This window comes from Pezoporus occidentalis, unplaced genomic scaffold (genome assembly GCF_034315485.1).
Source record: "Pezoporus occidentalis ecotype Australia unplaced genomic scaffold, CSIRO_AGI_Poc_V1 ctg253, whole genome shotgun sequence".
Taxonomy (NCBI): Eukaryota; Metazoa; Chordata; class Aves; order Psittaciformes; family Psittacidae; genus Pezoporus; species Pezoporus occidentalis.
The window spans coordinates 412,550-436,349 of record NW_026914426.1 but is presented as its reverse complement, the minus strand read 5'-3'; the positions used below and the strand labels follow the sequence as shown (position 1 = coordinate 436,349).

The following is a 23,800-nucleotide window of genomic DNA, read 5'->3' as shown; positions in this document are numbered from 1 at the left end:
TGACTGAAAACTGAAAGACTGCTCCTGGGAAGCAGGATGAATTTCCTGCAATATTTAGGGTGCTGGAGCACCTCCCATACAAAGAGAGGCTGAGAACACTCGGGCTGTTCAGCCTGGAGAAGAGAAGCTGCATGAAGACCTCAGAGCAGCTTCCAGTGTCTGAAGGGGGCCTACAAGGATGCTGGGGAGGGACTCTTCATCAGGGGCTGTAGTGGTAGGACAAGAGGTGATGTATTCAAACTGAAACAGGGGAAGTTAGGGTTGATTTTAGGCAGAAGCTCTTCCCTGTGAGGGTGCTGAGGCGCTGGCACAGGGTGCCCAGAGAAGCTGTGGCTGCCCCATCCCTGGCAGTGTTCAAGGCCAGGTTGGACACAGGGGCTTGGAGCAAGCTGCTCTAGTGGAAGGTGTCCCTGCCCGTGGCAGGGCTTGGAACTGGATGAGCTTTAAGGTCCCTTCTAACCCAAACCAGGGGGGTTCTATGCTTTTGTCATGTTTCTGTGAAGCCACAAAAGGGCCTTGCAGTGATAGGGTAGATGGATGCAGGCCGGCTTCAGGCTCTGCTTCCAGCCAGCTGCCCACTGAGCCCATGGTCCTGCCCATGTTCTGGCTCCTCAGGAGCATCCCTGTGAGCAGAGGGTGGCTGGTAGTGTTAAGGGTATCCCCTAGTCAGGTTTGCTGGTAGCCTTTTACCTCCAAACTTGTAACTGAAAGTTCAACTTGAGCCTTGCTGAATAAAACTGTTGGTCTATAGTGAAGGCCATCTATAGCAGGACAAGACCCGTATCCCCCAGGCTCCCCCAGGGGCTGCAGCCACCAGCATCGGATGCTTCCCCACTCCAGCCCAAGTCCTGCCCTCAGCCTGCACCCAAAGGAGCCAGCCCGATGCAGCTGGGTTTGTTCTTTATTTGGCATGTCATGGAGCAGCAGTGAGAGCTGGGCTGTGCTTGGCTCTGCTTGGCAGGTGATGGCTGGAGCTGGAGCGGGTTACCCGCACACTCAGTATGCATTGGGCAGCTGGGAGCAGTGCTTTGGGTGCTGGAGCAGCTGCAGGGCCTGTTCCTTGAGCGATGGCTGAGCAGATGCTGCCAAATGCTGACAGGGCTCCTTTGGCTCCCATGGGTCAGGCGTATGCTGGATTCTCTTGCTGGCCAGTCTGAGCTTTGTAAGTCCATCCCTCAGGAGAGGCTTTCACCTCTCCAAAGTCCCCAGAGTCCCTGATGCGAGTCAGTGTTTGCTGGTTGTCAGCTTTATGACAATGCCGAGTGCAAGCACTGCCATGGCTGCGGCCACTGCTAGCCCGCGCCGGATGATCAGCGCCTTGGTGATGGTGGCGGTGGCCGGAGGGGATGTGGCAGGGTTGGATTGCTGGGGCTCCAGCTGGTACGTGGGTCCCTCCACCCTGGTGATGCCCATGAGTATGACACCGTTCTGTGCATCCACTCCCGCTGCAAGGAGAACAGGGCATTGAGGGCTCTCCTGAGTGGGTTTTGTCTGAGGTCCTAAAGCATATTATGAGCAGCACAGAGCATGGGGATCTCCAGCCCTTAAAGGAGCTTCAGTCCACAAGGTAAGACCTGCCCACATTGTCCCCAGCTCCAGGTTGTCCTCGCACCCAACTCTGTCACGCTCCCAAGCTCAGCCCTGTAATTACTGTTTATCCAGTAATGAAGGGCTTGTCCCTGGCTTATGTGAATCCTTGGGGACCCTTCCTGGACCCAAACCCACCACTGCACCCAGTGCCCAGCTCCCCCATCCCACTGTGCCCAGCTCCTGGCCATACCTACACACCCCTGCACCGCCATGGCAGGGGGGTAAGTGTGGGACACTGAGGCCAGCCCCACACCAAAGGGAATTTCTTTGCAGGAGGGTTCAGGGCCTGGGTTCGGCTCCTCCATCGGTGGCTGGCTCACTCCTGCACGGTGCCGAGCCTGGTGGAGGGAACACTGTGGGTTTAGCCAGTGGTGCAGAAATGCCCACGGAGCAAAGCCAGCATGTCACCTCTCACAGGGTTAAACTGGCTGGAAATGGCACTGTGCAGCTGAAAGATGCCCGAAATGAGAGGTGCTGGCTGGGGCACAAGGTGATGCTCGGGGCTGCAGGGTTGAGGTAGCTTGGGAGACCCTGTCTGCTTTGTGCTTCATATCCCCAACCCAAGGTGGCACAAGGTGCAGAGGGAAGGAAGCTGTTGAGTGTGGGAGAGAGCTGAATACAGTGGTCACAGACCATTGGATTTTGCTGGAGACACTGGATGACAGCCCTGGGCAGCTCTGTCCCACAGGACCATACCCATGATGCTGTCCCATCCCACTGCAATCCCAGCCACACCACTAAGGACTTTCCCACAGGCAGGGCACGATGCTGTGGGTGCACAGGTTACCTCTTCTGCTGCCTTCCTCCAGTCCATGCGGGAGATGTAGACGATGAAGCAGGTACAGAGGATGGAGACACAGACAAGCATGCTGAGCCACAGGCCTGTGAGGGCAAGCCGGAGTCAGCCGGGTGCCGCAGCCGGAGCAGCACAACAAGGGTTCATCTCGGGACAGCGAGTCAAGAATAGGTGTCACTGAGGTCAGCAGGGACACAGGGGTGGGGTGCCCATGGGGGCTGCTGTGGGGCTGCCTGGCAGACCTGGCAGGGGATGCTTTTTCCCAGTACAGTTAAAAGCTCTCAGTAGTTGCAGGGGCCATCCCAGTCCACCCCATTGTGCCCAGCCCCCAGCAAGACAGAAGAGGGTCGTGGTGATCCATCAGTGGAGCTGGGGGGGAGCTGCTGATGGGATTTGGGGCAATGCAGAGCTGTGTGCCTGGGGGTTGGTACCTATGACGCCGATCCTGGCCACAAAGAGCAGCACGGCTCCCAGGGGCAGCCCCACACCATAGTAGCACACGGCGTTGAGGATGGCACCGAATTTCTGCTTGCCTATGCCTCTGAGCACCCCGCTGCAGACACCCTGCCAGGGACAGGGACAGGGCCTGGGGACAGGGCTGGGAGAGCCACCTTGGCCCAGTTCGGGGCTCTGCAGCTCCCTGCCTCTGCCCCATGACTTCGATGTCCCTGCTTGGTCCTGTGATCATCATCTTTTTATGCCCTCAGTGTTTTCTAAGGGGTGACCGACCCCAGGAGCAGTGCAGGGTCCTGGTGCTTGTCCTGGTGTTACCCACAGCCTGAGGGACCCTCAGCCAACCAACCTGTGATGGTGCTGCTCAGCACCGAGGTTCCCTACTGAAAATAGCAGGGACTTACACACATGGCTTCAAAGAAGTGGAAGACAACGTAGACAGGCATGACCCAGGCCACCAAGTCAACAATCTCCCTGGGGACAGGGGAGACAACGATGGGTTTGGGGAATTGACCTCCACACACTAAGGGTAGGAGTCAGAGGCACTTACTTGTCCCGGGTGAAGATGTATCCCAGCACATCCTTCGTGGTGGCTAAAATGGCCCCCACAGCTATGCAAAGCACCACTGAAAAACAGAGCAAAGCACTGAGCTCAGGGGCAGCCAAAGGGAGAGAGGAGAGGGGAGAAGAGGACACAGAGGACTGCAAATGCTCCTGCTGTGCCTGGAAGGAGCCCTACAAAGGCTTCCGAGCCCGCTGATGGCCTGACCTGTGCAGACCAGGCTGGTGGTGGAGGATCTCTTGGCCGTGTCAGTGTCGCCGGCACCCAGCGCATTCCCCACCTGCACACTGGTGGCCGTGGCGAGCCCCAGGGGGATCTGAAACCACAGGGCTGAGGCTCATGTGTGCATCCAGGTAATGAGGGCATCACAGTCACAGCGAAATGACCGCCCGGCAGAGAGGGCAACAGAGTTCAGGGCTTAAAACATCTCCGTAAGAGGGATAAGCAGGATGGGGAGAGGCTTAAATGCAGAGGGAGAAGAGTGAGATTTGCTGGAGCTGGTTTTTGCTGGGTGTTCTGCCCAGGACAGTCCCTACGGGGTGTGCTCTGGAACAACAACCCCTAGCCCTTACCATGAAAGCAACAACGGACACCTCGTAGATGATGGACTGGGCAGAGAGCTCTATGACACTCAGCAGGCCTGGGGGAGAGGAGAGGGGCAGTGCTGGATGTGGGTGCGCAGGGAAGAGCCGCAGCTCTGCTGCAGGCACTGTCACAGCCTGTCTGCCTCCCCGCAGCTCCCCCTCTCCGCTCACCTATCAAGAAGCTCCCGATTTCGTAGGTCCACCACTCGATGCACATCATGAGCATGCTGGGGATGGCCAGGGAGGTGAAGCTGTCCCACTCCAGCAGGCACTCGCTGGACCAGCCTGCAGAGAGGAGAAACATCCCTGGATGGATGATCAGAATGGCCACAGGTTGCATCCTTGAGAGCACCCGAGGCAGCTGTAGGTGCCATTCCTACTTGCAGAGCCACCAGGGCAATGCTCCTGAGCACCATAGGACCTCCAGCAGTACAGCATGCACATATGTGCTCTGCTGACGCCATCCTGTGGGCCATGGAGGGGTGCAACTCTCAGCTCATTCTTCCTCGAGCAGTGGCCAAGGATAACCTCGTGCTTACGTCTGTGCTCATCCAGCCTGAACCCTATAAAGCCTCAGCAGAAAGTTTCACTTCCCCAGAACGAATGTTTCCTGCCCAGCATGGCTCTGCCAACGCTCGCACGTGATGTGCTGCCACCAGAGCAGCACCGTGGTACCGGGGTGCACCGCACTGAGGTTAATATTTCACTGTCGGCACTAACAGAATTCACTGGATAGAAGTGATTGATAGAACATTCATGAACCCTGTGTAAAGCAGGAGCTGGGGGAGCTGCTCTTACCTCCCCAGGTCTTCACATGGAGTTTCCTGCCTATAATATACAGGAACAAGAAAATGGCTTGTGAATATTGAGCCGTGGTGTTGGCCCAGGCTGAGCCCCTGCAGAGGAACGAGAAGGGTTTTGTTGTCATCCTGCTCATGCCTCCCCGGCCTCGGAGTGCCAGAGCAGAACCTCCTCCATGAGTGCCGGATGCTCGGTCGTGCAGTGGTGCTGATGTCCCTGAGAAATCCCATAGGCCAGGGGCCACATTGTCCCCTCTTTGGGATGCAGGCGCTACTCACGTGATGCCCAAGTGGAACACGTAGAGGAAGATGCAGTTTGCAATCACATTGACGATGTTGCCAATGAACCCGCTCAGCACCAGCGGCCACATGATCATCTGCAAAGAGGAGGAGATGGGGGCTATGGTGCCTTCACAAAAGCTTCAGGAGAGAGGAGCAAAGGTCTCCACCAGCCCCACGCTCAGCAGCTTTCCCAGCCAAAAAATAACCTTTTGATGATGTTGCCTGCTTGGGAAACAAGTGTGCTGGAGGTAAACCCCTGACATGGGGAAGTACAAAGGGAGGTCCATCAGGCAGGTAGGTACAACTGGCTGTGGGATGGGGTGATCCCCAGGGTCAGAGCTGCTCAGGGGAAGCTGGGCAGCGGTGGGGACAAACACTGCCCCACCATTGGGGATGGCAAGTATGACAACCCTGGGCGCACGGTTGAAGGGAGCCCTGAGTGCTGTGTCTGAGGACTGTGGGACCTACCTGGTTCTGCAGGTATCTTGTCTCCAGGTTATACAGAAACACCGCCTGAAAAGGAGGTTGTTGGATGAGGTGAGGCCAACACTGAGCAGGGGCTGTGGGCTGCAGCGGAAAATAGAAGCAGGCTGCCCAGTCCCCATGTGTGACCAGCATCCAGGGTGCCCACAGGGACTCACCGGGAGAGCAGGGACAAACGCCATCACATAGCGTTGGGTTAACCTGGGGGACACCAGAGGCTTGGTTAGTGTGGGGTGATGACCGTAGCCACCATCCTGCAGCCCCACCATGCTGGGGAGGGATGAAGCTGTGGTGCTGGGGCAGGGGATCACCCGACCTGGAGACCTCGGGGTCCTGGCGGATGAGGATCAGGAGCTGTTCGATGTTGATGAGGATGGCACAGCAGGGGAAGCAGCAGAGCAGCAGGATGAGGGTGGCGCGCTGCAGGATCACCCCCACACGCAGCAGGTTCTTGCTGCCATAGGTCTGCAGGGACAGAGGGTGGCAGTGAGCTCTGCACCCACAGCACACTGGTGCAGGGTGGACAGGGACCACCATTGGACCCATAACCACCCTAGACTGCCCAAGAAGTATTTGGTGTGTCAAGGTAAGCACGGAGCTCCCCATTATGGGATCGCCACTTGGGAACAGGCTTCCCCATCCCACAGGTACAACTGGGGACCCTGTGCAGTGCCTGAGCAGCATCAGCCGATGCAGGACAGCCCTGTGTCTCCAGGACAAGTGCCAGCATCTCTTACCCACCTGTGATATCAGGGTGTCACATGCCGAAGACAAACCATAACTTACAGAGATGGCAGTAACATTTATAACCTGGAAACAGGAGTTAAAAAAAACAAAGAGCCAATGTGAGCATTTGAGACTTTGAGGTAGGAAGAGGGGCTAAAAGGAAAAGTAGGAGTCTCAAATCTCCTCTGTCCTTGTCTGCCTTTGTTCCCGTATCCCGTCCCAGTGTCAGCGGGTGGGAGCTGGTGCCGGGGCAGATGCTTACAGCGATGGCCAGCGTGACAGAGGCCAGCTCGACCTTGCCCAGGTGGCCGCAGAATATGGAGCTGACAAGGTGTATGAGGAAGATCAGCAGCTGGATCAGGATCTGAGCGTGGGGAAGAGAGGAGGCGAAGGTCAGAGATGGAGGTGAGCAGGGGTGGCTGTGCTGGGGGGGAGCCTGCTCCTCCCAGTGTCCTTACCAGCGGTCCCGCCAGCACCAGCAGCTTCTTTGTGTCCTCCCAGAAGTTATCTGGAAGCAGGTGCTGAAGCCGGTGTCGTTTCTTCCCGCCGCTGCCCGGTGTGGGACCGCGCTGCCCAGTGGCCATGGCCTCACCGAAGCCGTTCTCCTCGGGGAGGTTCGCCTGCTTCATGCTGCCGCTCTGCCAGGGGAGTGGAACAACCCTCTTCTTCCTCTGTGCTCCGTTAAAACCACCCAGGCACTGTGAGCAATGTGTAACCACGGCGGTGAACTTCAGCCGGGGCCGGGTGGGCTGAGCGCACGCTGCTGGCAGCGGGGTGCCCGTGGGAAGTGCCGGTGGTGGGTCAGGGCAGGGCACGGAGCTGGGGAGCTGCTAAAGGTCCCGTGCACTGTTGCGGGTAGCGCAGAAGAGCCTGGACACGGGACAAGGCACTTGCTGCCTGCCCTGAGCCAGCGCAGGGGCTGAGCCATCCCAAATCGCACCCAGGAGCCCTCCTACCTCTCTCCTGCTTTGCTGTGGCTCCTCTGGCTGGTGCGCTGGAGGATCCATGGGTCCGTGTCTGCGTTCCCGTGAGCCGGTGCCGGCAGTGGCGGTGCCGCTGTCCGCTCGGCGCCTCTCAGCGCAGCACGGCGGTGGCCAAGACAAGCCGCCCTGTTGGCTCCAGCTCTCGGCCTCGCACAGCAGCATCGAGTGTCCCTGGCACCATTCCCCAGCCAAATATAGTGTCCTGCCTTGTCCCGGCACCGGGGAGGCGGAGGGGAGCTGCTGCTGCTGCAGGGCAGACCCCGCTGAGCTGGGCTCCAGTGCGCTAGGGCAGAGAGAGGCAGCTTCCTCCTCTCCCCAGACTCCCATCCCAAAACTACTGGGATTCTGAGCAGGGCAGAGCCTGCCACATCCTCCACCAATGTGGTGGGCAGATCTGGGTTGATGCCTGTTTCAAGCTCCTTTATGCCAGTCTTTATTATGTGTTTATCATTATTTATTATATCTTTTCATTCCAGGAGCATTGTGGGGTGGCAGGAAGGTGCTGTGCACCAGCTACATATGGGATTTACCTCCAGTGGTTGAGCATATGCCACACAACCGCAGGTAAGACATTGGGACACATCCCAAGGGGCTCATTGGTAAGGGCAGAGATACGTAGACAGTGCTGCAGTGGTTGCATTAAGACATACAGCGGTTCCTTGATGGTTCTGTAGGGTCGCGCACCACACCACCCTCTCCCACGCAGCTCCCAGGAGCATTCAAGGTGCACAAACCCTGCTTTTGTACCCAGAGCCAGCCTCAAACTGCAGGGCCAGGAGGCTGAGGCTTTGTCTCGTGCAAGCCCATTGTGCAAGCCGCACAGACCAGGCGTTCCTCTAACAGCTCAGTCATGCCAATGTCCGGGGTCACGCTCACACCACAGTAACAGCCCAACGTTTACTCAGAAAACTTTACTGTATCAAAAGCCCACATTACAAAAGTGCAAAGAGGAGTTGCTTTAGGCCCTGTGCCTGCCACACAGCAGGGAGAGCAGGGCCAGCAGCCAGCACCCAACGTCCCAGCAGCAGTCAGAGCAGTGAACCACGTTCCAACAGTATGGGCCTTTCCCTGTGCTGCTTCAACAAGTGGGCTCTGCCATGCCAAGATACTGGCACAAACTGGTGCACGAGGAAACCTGCTATAGGCAGCAAGAGCCTCTGCCACTAGCAAGGGACATGGACAAATGGCTCCAGGGAGCAGAAAACAGGATAGCAGCACAAGGTCCCTGTCTCCTTCCCCAGCCAGCCCCAGGATACATTCCTGCCTATCACAAGTGACACCCTAATGCAGTGCAGTGCAGGAGAGGAACCAGCTCTCAAGCACTTTCTTCCCAGGTGCTGCATCCTCACCCCCTTTAAAAGAACTCTGCACGTGGGATAAAACATTGTGAGTTAACCAGAAACTGAGCAATGTGACTCTTTACAAGGAATTCCTCCCCCTGCACCATTCTCCTGGGACATCACCACATGCCCTCCTGCTCTGTGTACAGCTCCCCAGTGTCCCTGGTTCTATCCATTGCTGGTCAGGAGCCGGACCAGGATGCCCACCAGCAGGACAGCGACAGCAGTGGCAGCAGCCAGCATGCAGTGGATGATCAGAGTCCTCCACACCACCTCGGGAGAAGCAGGGACAGCAGCAGGCTCCTCCTGCGTGGTGAGCTGGTGCTCAGGCTGGCTCTCGCCTTCAGTGATGCTCTCAGGCAGGACCACAGTGTCCATGTCATCCGTGTCAGTGGAGATGTGGTCTGTGTAACAGAAAGGTGAGTGTTGTAGGGAAGCTGAGCTGCAAAGTGAGGACATCCCTGTCTGATGCTGCACAAGCACTAGGGACAGTATCCTTTCCCAAGGCTCACAGACACTGGGACATGCCACAGCAATGTGGCTGGCAGTCCAGGCTCTTCCCTGGAGCAGCCAGGGTGGTAACAGGGTGTTTTGTACCCCATTACAAAGTACAGGGGAAGTGCCACTGGCCTGGGACAAGCACCAGGCAGCTAGGCTTGCAGGACAGACACACTGTGAAGGAAAGGAAGGGCTGTGTGGAGAATTCAGGCTCCCTCCCTGTAGTCAGGCCCGGTTACATACCCACAGCAGATGTTTTGTTAGCAGCTGTGCCATTGGAGTTCACATCTTCCAGTTGTTTTTTCAGTCCAGCTCGGACTTGAGCCTGAAAGCACACAAAAGATCTTTGCACTTCTCAGTGTGAGAATCTCCTGCCAGAGCAAGGATCTCCTGCCCAGCCAAGCAAACCTCTTCCTTCCACTCCCCCAAAGCAAGCATGATCAGAACCAAATTGCTCCTCCATTACAGGAGAGGGACAGATCCCATTTCACTTTTGCCTCTTCCCAGAGGACTGAGGCATTGTACTGGGACAGGAACTCCCGTAACACCTTTCAAGAGTTACTAGAGGGAAGAACAGGTCTCACCTCTTCTGCAGCTTTCTTCCAATCCATGCGCATGACAAAAATGGAGAAGGAAAGGGCTTGCAAAGAGATGCAGATGATCATTCCCACCCACAGACCTGCAGCAATGGAAAGTTATTTCAGGAAAGGCCTGAGGAAAGCCTGCTTTTGACAGCCACTGTCAAAATGCCCAAGGGCTTCAGTGGCATCAGATTGTTGCCCAGTGTCTAACCCTGTCTGGATGGAAGAGCTGCCCTCAGGGGCAGCAAGAGGAAACAGGGTGCTCCTATGCTGGGAGCAAGCCTGGATTTACTGGGCTATCTCAGCCCTGATTTGATGGAGGTTACTCAGAAGCTGTCTCAGGTAAACACTTCAGTGTGCAGTCCAGCCCCACTGATCCAAAGAAAGATCCAAGCACAAGGGCAGAGCTCAAGGCACAGGATTTGGCCCAGCAGAAGCAGTGCTGGCAGCTCATCCAGTGCCAAGTAGAAGGAGGACACACATACCTAACACCCCCATCTTAGCTGCAAACATCAGGGAGATGCCGATGGGCAGGCCTATAGTGTAATAGCCGACAGCGTTGGCAATAGCACCCAGCTTCTGCTTCCCTGTGCCCCGCAGCACGCCGCCACACGTTGCCTACGGAAAGCAGGCAGAGGAATCAATGCACTGGACAACATGTGCCATGGAAGGTACCATCACAGGGGTATGGCACAGCCCTCTGAATAGGGGAACCCACAGCACTGTCCCGCAAAGCCAAAAGAGACCAAAGCCACATCACAGGGCACATGGTGCAGGGCTCCTCTTTTCCAGGTGCAGGATGTGGAGCTGCAGACACTGAGGCATGCCAGCAGACCCCACAGTGCTTTCCATGCTGCCTCGGTCCCCTCCCAGGAACATAACAGGAGGAAACAGGATGAAATTACTGTCTAACAAGTTGTATGAGCACTGCCCTTATGTTGGGAGTACCTGGTATCTCTCAAATCCAGCTTCTCACTCATGTTGCTCTCACAAGATAGTAAAAAGCTAAGGCCTTGCCAGGGGAAAAGAGGGAGAAAGAACTGGGTCATCTGCAGCAAAGCCAAAGGGCAACCACAAGCACAGGGGGATACTGAGGTGCTATAGGAAACACAAACAGCTGCTTTGACAGTTATCAGCTTGCTTCTCTGTCATTTTAACAGATCAAAAGTGAGCTAGAGGCAGCTTTGCACTCTCCATTGTACCCCAACCTACAGAGAGGAATTGCTCCACGTGCTGGAATACTCACTGCTGCTGCATCAAACAAGTGGAACGGAGCAAAGATGATCATCACTTTGGACACCAAGATAACGATCTCCCTGTTGAAAGATGTACGTACTGGTCAGGGAAAACAGCACAGCCTGGTCCCAAGGGACTCTGGTTCTGACACATTTCCCTCAGCCAGCTGCAAAGCCTGATCCCAGCCCATGAGACTTGAGTGGATGGGTGCAGCTTGGGTACCACCATGGCAGCGTCCCAGTGCCAGAAACATCTGTGCTGCCCAGTGGGGAGGAACATGTTTACCAGATGGGGGTTTATGAGCTCTGTCAGCAGCTTCTGAGCAGCTCCTCGATGTAAATCACACCCTCCAAGAAGGTAATAATACTCAAAAGAAAGCTGTTAACCTACTTGTCATTGGTGAAGATGTATCCCACCACATCCTTCAGGGTTCCCAGCAATGTTGCAACCACCACAGCAAAAACTTCTGAAAGAAAAAGAAATAGTCAAATTGCTTGGCTCAAGGGCAGGGGGTCCTGCTCCTGACCCAGACCTCAGGGCTTCATGTGATGGGGACTGGGCTTGGCTGACCTTCAAGTGACACCACAGTAGAGGAAAAGTCTGTTTTCCTCACTTTCTCCCCAGATACTCCCTCTACTTTCTGGACGTGGAGGACACAAAGCTAAATTGCATTTTCAACTATCAAAGCCTTTGTGCCAAGTTCCTAACAGAAAAAGAGAAGCTAGGGTCTCACCTTCCCCAAACAGAGTGTCCAGACAAGTAGGTCTGGGTTCCTATGGGGTGTCCCCATCCCTGTGAGAGGGGAACTGAACCTTCTGCTAATAACTGCACTTTATTCCACTCTGCAGGAGCTGGGGTGACCTGTGCACAGCAGGGCAGTGACGCATGAGGTCTTGGCTTGCATCGCATCCCCTGATCCCAAGGCATTGCCCACTCTGACGCTCGCAGCCACGCTGAACCCCAGAGGCACCTGAGAAGCAGGAGACAAGGAAGAGGTGAGTGGCAACAGAACCTGCAGCAATATTCCTCTACCCCAGTAGGGAATTTGGGGCAAATAGGCATTGCTGCAGCAAAGGGATTTTCCATCTGCAGCACACCTGGGGATATACAATTGTTCTGCAGGCCTGGGAGTCATCACCTGCCTGGTACCAACTCCAGCTTCCCTCCCAGCCTTGATCTTAAGGACCACAGTCTGGGGGCTTCCTTCCAGGCTGATCTTTTACACACCCAGCCCTTACCATGTACGCTGCAGAGGAGAGCACATAGATGACAGACTGTGCACCCAGCTCCACCACACTGAGCAGACCTGGAAAAGATTCAGCATTTCCTTCATTGGGTCAGAATTCAACTCCTCCTGACAAGTAGGCAGTGACTCCAGGGTTCCCATCTAACATCCTGCAGAAATAACCCTGCATGCGAGGAGGCTGCCTGCAGGACACACTCAAGAGGCAGCCACCAGAGCACTTCCATGGCTGGAAGATGACCTGTTGAGCTAGGGGAAAAAAAGAGGATTTGGACTCACCTGCCAAGAAGCTTCCAATCTCAAAGGTCCACCATTCAATACACATCATGAGCATGCTGGGCACCGCCAGCCAGGTAAAGGAACCCCAGTCCAGGAGACAGTCCTTGGACCAACCTGCAATGAGGAGGTGAAGCAAAATGAATACATGTTCTCCCTTTGCTGCTGTACCATGTTCTGTTCCTGAGACAGGATGATCAACAAGAATATACTTGGAACTACAGTAAAGGCCCTGAGGACATGGCTGCAGCATCTTCCTGCCATGAGGGAATGGTAATCCCTTTGTCAGTTGCTGGTGACAGTGCCAAATCCTCAGGGTCAGATACTGGTATTTTGAAGGATTAAGCTATGAACAGTACCTCCCCAGGTCTCCACATAAATCTTCTTCCACCACACGTAAAGGAAGAGGAGAATGGCCTGGGAGTACTGAGAAACAGTGTTAGCCCAGGCAGAGCCCCTAGGGAGAGAGACAGGCAGGTCAGAGGGTACTAGAAGCAGGCACTCAGGATACCCCAGCCCCTAGCAACCCCCTGCACCCAGGGAGAGGCTGTCACCAACCTCTGCTCACACTTACACCAAGCCCAGGTTCAGTGCATACAGGAAGAAGGCATTTATGGCCACATTGAGGAGGTTGGCTGCAATCCCTGTCAGCACCTGAGGCAAAATGATGGCCTGGAAGCCAAGAAGGAACTTTGGAGTTTACTGCCCCAACACTGCCCAAGCCCCATCCAGCAAACACAGGGGAGACCTACAGCAGTGCCCAAGGAGAAAGCCTAGAAGGCAGCTCCTGTTTCAGGTAAAGCTGGATTGTGTTAGGCATGCAGAAGGGAGTTGCAGGGCTCAAGAACTGGTGCAGTCAAAATGCAGAGTTGGGAGGTAGCAGTGGGGAAATGGAGCAATTCCCATGAGCTCTCCCTGCCCTGCAGGGCTGGCTGGGGACTCTGCATCACACACTCCTCAGCCCATCTCTCCCCAGATGAATTTAGATGACAAGTTTTATGCATGTTCCAGAGCCTGGCTACTTATACCATACCTGACTTAGTAAATATCTTGTCTGCAGCTGGTACAGAAACGCCGCCTGCAAGAGTCAAGATTCATTTCATCAGTATCACCACACGGATTTGACTGCCAGCTACCATTTAGCACTCACAGATGGGTCCTTCCCTCAGCTCCCCGTGCTGCCCAACACCCTGCTCCTGTGGTCTGGGCTGCCACTCAAAGCCAAGAGTAGCGAAAGGCACCTCCCATTCCCACTAGGAAGGGAGATCAGTCTCTAAATGGGAATCTCCTGTGCTTCCTCATCAGCATGAAGTGCCTGGAAGCCTTGGAGGAAAGGATTAACCCATAGGCCCTTATTCCCCAGGGGTACTACTCTGAGCCAAGAGCCCAGCAGCTATGAGTGTGTGTGAACAGCTGTCGTGGTTTAAAACCAGGCAGAGGGCCCTTTCACTCACTCCCCCCCCCTTCTTGCCCTCCCCCTACTCCCGGAGGGACGGAGACAAGAATTGAAAAGAATGCAACTCCCACGGGTTGAGATAAGAACAGTTTAGTAACTAAGGTATAACACAAATCACTACTGCTACCACCAATGATAACAATGATAAAGGAAATAACAAGGGAAGAGAATACAACACCTCATCACTAGCCGACTGATAACTCGCCCCCCCAGCCTGACCAAGCACCGACTGATACCTCCTCCAACCCTGCAGTCTTAGCCCTTCCAGGTAACCATCGGTTACATCCTGGGCATGACGTGCTGTGGTATGGAATACCTCTTTGGTCAGTTTGGGTCAGGTGTCCTGCCTCTGCTTCCTCCTGGCTTCCCCTCCTCCCTGGCAGAGCATGAGGCTCACAAAGTCCTTGGCTAAACCAAAACATCGCTTGTTATCAGCTCTGTTCCCAGGCCAAAAGTCAAAACACTGCACTGCACCAGCCACCAAGAAGGAGAAACATGACTGCTACTGCTGAACCCAGGACAACAGCAAACTGCAGGCTTTATCTCAGAGCTAAGAGTGGGCCCTGGAGCCCTTGGTTCCAATGTCCACCACTGGTTATGTGTTGTGTGGAGATGTGGCCTGCAGTAAAAGCCTTTGCACAGCAAGATGAAAGACTGCATGTTTGCTGGTCCAGCAGCTGCTGGCCAACGCACATCTGTTAAAGCCCAAGATCAAGGAGCACATTGCAAAACCCTCACTATGCTGTTCTGTGATCCACACAGCAAAGACCCTCCCACCCTTCCCCTAATGTTACTGAGGGATGCAGAGCTTCTAACAGCTTTAGCAGCAACTTACAGGAAGTGCTGGAATAAAGATCATCACGTAGACCTGAGTTAACCTGGAAAGACAGTTGTTTCCTCGGTTAATAATAGAGCAAAGCAAGAACCAAGCCAAGCAGCTTGCACTCAAGCTCCACAGAGCCTTGATTCCAACACTGCATGGCAACCCACCCACAGCCAAATGCCTCACCCAGAAGGGCTTTATCTGACTGCTGACCTGGAGACCTCAGGGTCCTGTCGGAGGAGCAGGAGGATCTGCTCGGTGTTGATGAAGAGCGCCCAGCAAGGGAAGCAGCACAGCAGCAGGATGAGGATACCCCTCTGCAGGATGGTGCCCACCTGCTTCAGGTTCTTGCCACCATATGTCTGAGTCAGGAGAGAGAGGACCAAGGTGAGTGTTACAGGGAACCAAAGGGTCTGGGCAAATGCTCAGGACCCAGGGCAGCAACGGGCTGATTAAATGCATTTCCCATGCCCTGCAGTGGCTAATGCCACTAATGCTGGTTGGGTGTAACTGGCTCTCAGGTGGATTGCACCATCCCTCTGCTACCCAGGCATGACCCACAGCTCCTTGGGGGAGCTGCAGGAAGGGAGCAGGCTCCAGCCAGGTATCTGTAGCCCCATGCTGTCTGGAAGCTGCCATCCTCCCACCCTTTGTGCCCAGATCACACTGCACAGGAGGTGAGACAACACCAATCAAACCCCACCAGGCAGAAAAGAAAGGGGGAGCTGCTACTGACCTGGGACATCAGTGTGTCACATGCTGAGGCTAAACCAGAACCGATGGAAATGCCTGTCACGTTGATAACCTGGAGGAGAGATAAAGGACTTAGAATGCAAGGGAGGGTGACAGGTCACAGTTCTGCTATGAGTTTTTGGGAAGATTTCTATTTCTCAGAATAACATGATCTTGTTACCCAAACAGTCTTTTCTCGCTTTTAGTGTGGAAAAGAATCCTCTAGCAAGGGATGAATATCTAAAGGGCCACAAATAGTGCTGCTCCTAGCCACATGTGCACACCTAGGTCTAGCGGGTCCAGAGAGTTGGTCACAAGATCCAGCCCCCTGCCCCCTTCTACTGGCACAGGCACCCACTGCTCCATTCCTATTTCCTGCCTGTGTTCAGGGCAAAAGGAAGAACAGTTTGGTGGATGGAATGTTTGTACAGGGTCCTCACATACACATTCCTACAGGTTTTGGTTTGTTTTTTTTTCCTCTTTTTTTACAGTGACACATAAATCATGTTTGAAATCAGAGTAATACGTACTGACACAGCCAGCGTCACAGCGGCCAGCTCTGCTTTCCCCAGATGGCCACAGAAGATGGAGCTGACCACGCTGATCAGGAACCCCAGCAACTGGGCAACAAACTAGGATGGGAGGAGAAGGAGATGGTGAGATGAGGACCCATTAGCACTTGAGGAGCATCACCCCTGCCCCAGGAGTCAACTATGAACAGTCAGGTTTCCTACTGCTTGTAGGCTCTGCTCTCCTGTCCCTGCTCACCAGCACTGCTGGGGTAGAGGAGCCAACTCTAGAACTGTCAGTGACTTTGTCTTTCAAAGCAGATCTCTACCTGCCCTGTGGTATTTTGGTGCTACACAGCCAATCTGCCCTATGACCTTGTTTGTGTGCAGCTTAACAGCTTCACTAGAAATCCTCTTTTCTAGGATGAGGGATGCATAGTGAGGGAACATAAAAACTCCCAATGCTTTTCCACACTTCTGTACAGCTGTGGAAAGCCCTCCTCCCAAACTGCAATGTCCTCTCCTCCTGCAGAGACACCAAGTCCAGCTTGTTCCTCCCCAGGGGCTACAGCAAGGCCTAACAATGCTGTAGCGGGGATTGCATGCCAGACCTCATTTCCCCTGACCAAGAGGATGGCCTTCTTACAAGCATCCACAGCACAGAGTCATGGCACAGCTAGAACCAGATGGTAGGAGTTAGAGATATTTATACCCACTGAGGGGTGGGCATGGCTGGGGACCATGCCCACGGTCTGCTTATGCTCCTTTCCACCCAGCAGCTGACAAGCCAAGAGCCCAGCACTGCTGGAGAACCAGCTCCTATGGGATCAGAGGAAGAACAGAACAAAACCTTCTCCTCTCCAGTCCTCCTGCCAGGCCCAGGCATGTTTGACCTGCTGCTGTGAGTACTCCCTGCAGGAGGGGTCTGTATCTCCCTGGTTGTTCCAGTGCAGGGGTTGATGTGAAATGATCATTACCTGTAGGTTTGGTTTTGAGGTTATCCGTACACACAGAGAAGCAGGCTGTGCCACAAGGGGAATGGCTGAGAGAACTGAGCTAGTGCTGGTGTGTTCAGCCACAGAAAAGGAAACCCATCTGTACTTCCTCTGCTGCCTGATCACAGCAAGTCAGTGCTGTGATGTCAGGGAGGACACCTCTGGGAAGTTCACAGTTGGTACTTATTTACAAGGTAGAGTAGAAGATTAAAAGCACACAACTTCATGTGCAATGAATTCAGACTGGGGCTGTGGTGCACGCTCCCCAAAACGTGCTCAGTGCTGCACCATCCATCCCTGATTGCTAAAGGACGCATCTCCCTCCAGACAAACAGCAGTCCAGGGTGGACTTCAGGACCCTTGGGTACCTCTGCACCCCGAGTCTGCTGAGGGGCTGGCATCAAGCAAAGCGACCTGCTGTCACCCAAGGGGCACACGGCGGTGCCGGGGCTGCACCCTGGCTTCACAGGGTCCCCTTCCCCGAGTCCACTGCTTTTCCATAGCCGCGCTGCCACGCGGACCGGGCTGGACAGCAGCAGGAGTTCCTGTGGCGAAGCAGCAGCACTTAGATGACAGTTAAGGAATAAATGGCTGCATTCGACCTCCCTTCAGCAGCGGGCATGGGCTGCGGGCGGCAGGGACCGGGCCACGGAGCCGTGCTGGGGGCTGAAGGGAAGTGATGCGGCAGCCGCGCAGGGCTCATCCCGCGGGGCCTCGAGGTCCCCAGCTCAGCCCGGGCTGCCCGGGGCCCGCTGCCGGGCTGCGGGTGCCTGAGCCCCACTGCGATCCTCGGCCCCTCGCCGCAGCACCGCGGCCGTTTCCTCCCGAGCTGGCGCCGCTCCGGGCCCTTGCCCTTGCCCGTGCCCCGTCCCCCGTGCCCTCCGCCCCGGCTCTCACCACGGGCCCCGCCAGCCGGGCCAGCTCGCAGCTCTCCCTCCGTACGCCCGCGGGCAGGAGGCTCCGGGCGCCCCGCAAACACCGCGCTGCTGCTGCTGCTGCTGCCGCCATGGCCCGAGCCACGCCGCCACGGCTGCTCCCGCCGCCGCCGCCCGCCGTATGGGCCCAACTGGGACCGCCTCCCCGCCCCCGGAGCCGAGGGGCTGCCGCTGTGGGCGGTGCGGGCCGGCTCGGCTCGGCCCAGTGCTCGCCGTGCACGGGTTTAGCGCTGGGCAAGCCCTAAACCAAGCGGTGGGATGTTCTCCCCCGTGCTCGGGCTGCGGGTCGGAGACACCCCGTGGGCAGGCAGGAGCTGGGGATCTCCCCACGTGTTGGCCAGAGCCAGGGCCCACCGTGGGGTCTGGGGGGGATGGGGAACCCCCAACGTGTGTTGTTGAGGAAACTGGGGTTTGCTTTCGGCAAGGAGGGACCCCCCTGTTTGGTAACTGGCATCTAAATCCCTTCTATTCATTGGTTATGGGATGGGGACCCTCTGAGTATCCCACACACGTTGATTAGGGACCAGGGGCTCGCCAGAGACCCCCAACCCAGGTGGTGGTTAGAGGCTGTGGACCTCCTTGTGGGGTGATGGCTTAGGACCTGCCATGTGCTGGCTGTGGGCTGAGTCCCCTAACACAGAAGCCTGGCAAAGGCACATCCTCCAAGACTCAGGGGATGTTCCCTCTGCCATCAGCATTTCGATAATGGTGAGGGGCAGCTTGCTCTGGGAAGCCTTCTCCTCTCTTCCATCCACCCACCAGCACCTCATGAGCTGGGGATCCCCCCCGAACCAGGGATTCCCACTTCCCACCACAGTGCTGAGGTGCGGCTGGCAGGGTGGAAAGATTTGAAGGGGGGGCTGCTGGACCCCAACTCTCAGCTTGGCATCTGGCAGGAAGGTTTGGCTTGGATGGAATGTGGTTGTAACGCGACTGAAATTCCACCTAAGTGCAGCTGCTTGTAACCAAGAAGCTGTAACCAAATCTATTTCTAATGCATGGAAAGTTGCAATGGAAAGCAGGGCTTGGTTCAGCTGTATAAATGCTCCCCTGGTGCCTTATAGCTGTGTTGTCACCACGCAGAAATGTAAAGTATTGTTAATATTCCACTTACTTTCTTGCTCCCTGAAGTATAATGTGACATTGTGAAGTACTGTGTAGTAGTGGTGGTGAGTCACAGCCACTCTGGTTTCATGTGCCATAATGAAATTAGGGTATCTCAGAACAAAAGAGCGTCTGCTGCTGTCGCAGCCTGGGCTTGAGGTCTTCCTGATTTTGGTGACAGTTAAGGGAGAAAGAGCAACTTGCAAAGCTTACCTGAAGTTGTTTCTTCAAGAAATGCATGTTTCAGCATAGCCAGAGGGTTTTACTCACCGAAACCTTCTCACAAATGAGGAAAGAGCAATGTAAGGTTCAGTGTGAACATATTTTAATTTGGAAAGAGTTTCTTCTTCCTTTGGTGGTGTTCACATCACCATGACCCACCCTGGGGGGCTCAGGTCACCCTGATGTGCTTGGCAGCGGGCACAGACTGAGCTCAGGTCAACACTTAAGGCAGATAGTGTGCACATCTCTGCTGCATCTTCTGAGGGTGGAAAACAGACTGGAGAAATGAAAGGGAAGGTGTCACTCCAGTCTCATGCTGGCTGAAAGTGGCAAGGGTCACGGGTGTTTGCTTCAAGTGGCACAGCTTTGTGCAGGGCTTAGTGAGCTGGGGTTGATGCTTTTCCTCCCCTGGGCAGAGCAGCAGGCAGCTGGGTTCGTGTGCTGCCTGCAGGATGGTATTGCAGTTGCAGCTATGAAGAACTAGAAGTAGTTAGCAGAGAACAATGTGTGTCCTCGCTGTTGCGTGACTGCTGTGGCCAGTGAAGGCCAGAGGGTTCCTGCAGTGCCATTATCTCGTGTGGAGGCAGGAGGGAAATGATAAGGCTCAGACGGTGCCATTCATGGTCCTCACACACAGCACAAGTGTGAGTCCCTTTGAAGCTTACTTGTGACCCTGATGAGATCAATACCTGGGGCTGGCAAAGAGGAGGCAGAGACACAGGCAGAAACCTGGGAAAAAGGACTTTGAAAATAATAATAAGCCCTATCGCTTCAGGCGCAGGGGAGAAATACTACCTCCCAGGAGCCAGGTACTGGACAACAAAATACACACAGAAGAGTTGTGACTGAAACCCCTCGTGTTTTGCTGCTGCTGCTTGAAATCAACTCTGTTTGCTTTCAGAAGAGGTGTTTTGTGTTTCTGTGGTGACATATGGATCCCAATCTTGCTAGGAAGCAGCAGAACAGGACCTGGTCTGATGTGCCCTGTGGTCTCCTCTGTCACTGATGCATCAGCCCTGGCTCTGTTTCTGCCTCCCCACTCTCAGATCAGCCTGTGACTGTTGAGGGCATGTAGGTCGGTGCAAACTTGCAGGCTGAGCCCTGCACTGGTGCTGGATGCTGACACCTTTGCTTCTTCTCTCTCTGTGACAGGGATAAAGGTCCTGCCAGCTGCCCAGTGAGATTCGATGGGGCTCGTCTGCTGGCCCTCCCAGAGGGATGGGAAGGGTCAAATGTACCACAGGCTTCGCACGGAGCTGCCCTCAGCAATCCGGATATTAACAGTATTGCGACACCAGTTAGAAGAATTAGAAGGGTCAAATTCCTTCAGAGTGTAAGATCACTGAACTCTGCCATTTTAGATCTTCAGTGAATCTGGGGCAGTGTTTTGGAAGCCTGACACCTTAACACGGACCTATTTAAAGGAGTTAATGTGTGACCAGCTACAAACCCTCTAAAGAAGGCAAATGGCCGCCCTGTTGGAGCTGGTTTTGGCAGCTCCAGTGATGCTGATGTGAATCCAGAAGGAAGCAGCTGAAGGGAGAAGGATTGCAGTTGGCTTGCATCATCTGCAGAGCAGAATTAGGCCCTTTCTCTGCAGGTTGCCAGCAGGATGAGTACCCAGGGTTTTCTCTAGATATGGATGTCCATATTCTGAAATGCAGCCAACATCCTGTTACTAAAATAAACCCCACAAATGTACCGTGTCTGGAACCATTGCAATTAAGAGCTACCAAATAAGAAAACTGTCAGAACACAATGGATTTATGTCAAACGCTCAGCTGTTTGAAGAGTGTCCCTTTCTTTTAAGAGACCTTACTGCTGGCTGATGTCCAGATACCATGGAAAATCCACTCCCCTCTGTAAAATGTGGAGTTCAGGATACAGCTATATTAAAAAATAAAGAGCCTTTTGCAATTAAATTGGGTGTTATTTAAGTGCCATACCACAGGATCAGATGCTCAGAGCCATCAGTGGATGCAGCACAGGGATTTGGGGTTTGTCAACACCAAGAAGAAACCTGAATAGCCAGCTTCAGATAGCTCCCCTTTGTGTGATGATCTGACAATGAAGAAAGTGACTGTATTCTGGAGTAGTAATTGCATTAGCAAAACATGCCAATGATCTTAGACTGGAGTGACCCTTACTGCAGGGTAACCTCTCTAATGGGTAACAGAGGTGGTTTTTCTGTTTAACCGCATGGAAGTTCTCAAGACCATCCTGCTGAGTGACATGGCTTCCCCAGACCCAAGAGAACTGGTGTTCCACTGCTCTGTGTCTCCAAGGTATAATTAATCTTCAGTAATGTCAAAAAACATATTGACTAATAATGTCTTAAAATGGTGATGGCTGGTGATGCAGCTGCTGCACTGGAGCCATTACAGGACCTGCAATTGCACAGCTGCCAGAAAGCCTGAGCTCAGGAACAGGCAGCTCTCAGCAGTCTCTAATCATCCTGGGTGTTCTTATTACCCATAACCTCTATTTTTTGGCATGGACTCTGACATGAACAGGACTATTCTCACCATTATTTGTCTCAGCTCGCTAGTCCAGACATGCCTCTGTAGAAAAGGTTTATAGGGAAGCACGAAACCAATGTTTACAGTAGATGGAATTTGTCCAAAAGGCAGTTGCCTGCTTAAAAAAAAAGAGGCAATGAGAAATCTAGTGTCTCAGTGGAACCAGCAGGCCTGGCAGACCCTCCATGTTTCTGCATTGCTGCCCATCCGCCATGGTGTGCTGCTGCCTGTCTGCGCCTTTGCAGCACTGTGTGAGCTGGAAACTAACCTGGGGCTCCTTCTATGTCCTGGAAAGCTGTCTTCCCCAAAATGAAGTCTAATCAGCCTGCTTCTCTCTTCTGTTGGGAAACAAGAGATTTCTTTGATGGCTTCCTTTATGCTGTAGCTTCAGGGTAACTCAGCTGCTGCTGTTTAAAAACCACCCTGAGCATACAAATGAAAGGTCCTGCACCTGGGCTGGGGCAATTCCAAGCACAAATACAGGCAAGGCTGGACCAAGGCTGGACCAAGACTGGACCAAGAGCAAACCTGAAGGGAAGGACTTGAAGGTGCAGGTTGATAAGAAGTTCCCCATGGCCCGGCAGCGTGCGCTTGAGCCCAGACCCCCCCCCCCCGAGCAGGCGTAGCAAGTCATGGAGGGGATTCTCTCCCTGTACTGCACTCTGGGGAGACTCCCCCTGCAGTCCTCAAGCTGATGAGCGCCCATACCCACAGCTCGGTACTATCGGCTTTGGGCAGAGGCTTCCCGGTGAAACAGCAAGCACGACCCCAGCTCCACGGGCCATTTCTGCTCCCTCCTCTTGGGCTGCGGCACCGGGCTCCGGACTCGCTGTGCGCGGCCGCACCGGCAGGGGGCGCTGGTGCTCCGCGGGTCCCTGTGGAGCCGCGCCGGCGGGTGGGTGGAACGGGAGCGCGCCCGGGTCCCCTTCCAGCCGTGCGCGGAGGGTGAATTTGTTGTGTTCCTCGTCGGCAAGAGCCTGATGAACACTGGGAGGGGGGGACGCAAATCCAGGAAAATCCAAATATGTGGCAAATCCTTGGGCAAAATATTTACTAGATACTTTAGTGAAAAACACAACGTATACTGCCAAAGAGGATGCGGTGTGAAAAAGAGGACTTGGGATGCATTGGAGTTAGGGAAATGCAGATTGGTGCTGCCTTGTAGAGACAAGAACCTGCTTATTAAAAGCCCTGTGGTGTTGTCCTGCTTCTCTAATTCCAGTGTCCCAAGCTGGCTCTCAAATGGGCATCCCGAATCCATGATTCTACTGCGTACAGCCAAACATCCCCCATCAACAAGAGCCCTGCAAGTGTCTGTGTGGGTTAACCTCAGCCTGGTCACCCCACACACCATGATGTTGTTCGGTAAGAACAGAATCCCTCCGTCTATTTTACTGTTCTTTAAGAGAAAGAAATGCTTTTAACTTGTTGTGTACTTCAGCTCATCTTAGTTCTGCTTTCTTTGTTAAAAACAGGGCCAGGCAAATTCACTGCAGACATAAATACTGTTTTTACAAGAGAGTATTTATCTTGCCATATGGGTTGATTGAGTTCAGGGCTGCAGACTTAAAACCCTGCCCTGAAGAGCCCAAATACTTAATTAAGGCAGATAAGGCAGGACAAATAAAAACAAGACAAAACTCCTCTTGCTTTGAACCTCCTCTAGGGAGCAGGTCTTGGCAAAAGAAAAGAGAGATTGTAAAGCTGTAGTAATAATAATAATGATAATTAATTGTATTTATAAAGCATCCCCTAATGGCTCTGGATGCTAGACAACGATTTTCAGTACAACTGAAAGCAGCAACAACAAAAAGCCAAATAAGGACATGTTGTAAAAATAAAGGTGTCTTTTTCAGCAGCAGATTTAAGAGTGCTGCTCTGAGGCTCTTGCAAGCAGTACACGGAGGTGTCCAACCCAAGCACAGCCTTTGCTCCCCCTGTATTTCTGCAGTGCCCATGGAGTTGTGCGTCTCTGTAGAATACATATGGATGCTCCAAACCAAAACCCCCAAACTTCAGTCCCCAAACCCATCCTTTGTGTTCACGCTTACATGTTTCTTGGTGTGTTAGAG

At 54.1% G+C, this 23,800-nt stretch overlaps 2 protein-coding genes and 1 long non-coding RNA gene across 4 annotated transcripts; 1 reads left to right on the top strand and 2 right to left on the bottom strand.

The window, feature by feature from the left end:
• Positions 1-883: 883 nt before the first annotated feature.
• On the bottom strand, positions 884-7,436 carry LOC134166133 (multidrug and toxin extrusion protein 1-like). 2 transcript variants are annotated; one of them, XM_062623468.1, is made up of 18 exons: positions 7,233-7,436; positions 6,735-6,974; positions 6,539-6,640; positions 6,292-6,360; positions 5,867-6,015; positions 5,709-5,751; positions 5,536-5,580; positions 5,065-5,162; positions 4,784-4,881; positions 4,157-4,270; positions 3,974-4,041; positions 3,609-3,717; positions 3,390-3,465; positions 3,244-3,313; positions 2,818-2,950; positions 2,378-2,472; positions 1,781-1,928; positions 884-1,445 (listed from the first exon to the last, which is right to left on the bottom strand). In XM_062623468.1, the coding sequence occupies exons 1-18, from the start codon at positions 7,419-7,421 to the stop codon at positions 1,225-1,227; spliced, it is 2,067 nt and encodes a 688-aa protein (XP_062479452.1). In that variant the 5' UTR covers positions 7,422-7,436; the 3' UTR covers positions 884-1,224. The 2 variants fall into 2 exon arrangements, with proteins under 2 accessions (XP_062479452.1, XP_062479453.1); XM_062623469.1 differs by lacking the exons at positions 2,378-2,472; positions 2,818-2,950.
• Positions 7,437-8,155: 719 nt separating this feature from the next.
• LOC134166127 (multidrug and toxin extrusion protein 2-like) lies at positions 8,156-17,976 on the bottom strand. Its single transcript, XM_062623462.1, has 17 exons — positions 17,846-17,976; positions 15,975-16,076; positions 15,449-15,517; positions 14,926-15,074; positions 14,725-14,767; positions 13,467-13,511; positions 13,008-13,105; positions 12,793-12,890; positions 12,437-12,550; positions 12,153-12,220; positions 11,776-11,884; positions 11,305-11,380; positions 10,925-10,994; positions 10,164-10,296; positions 9,682-9,776; positions 9,341-9,422; positions 8,156-9,003 (listed from the first exon to the last, which is right to left on the bottom strand). The coding sequence occupies exons 1-17, from the start codon at positions 17,954-17,956 to the stop codon at positions 8,768-8,770; spliced, it is 1,698 nt and encodes a 565-aa protein (XP_062479446.1). The 5' UTR covers positions 17,957-17,976; the 3' UTR covers positions 8,156-8,767.
• On the top strand, positions 11,151-23,073 carry LOC134166132 (uncharacterized). Its single transcript, XR_009965760.1, has 5 exons — positions 11,151-11,271; positions 11,763-13,838; positions 14,408-15,103; positions 16,383-16,854; positions 22,951-23,073. It is a non-coding gene; the product is annotated as an uncharacterized LOC134166132 (long non-coding RNA).
• The last annotated feature ends 727 nt before the right edge of the window (positions 23,074-23,800 follow it).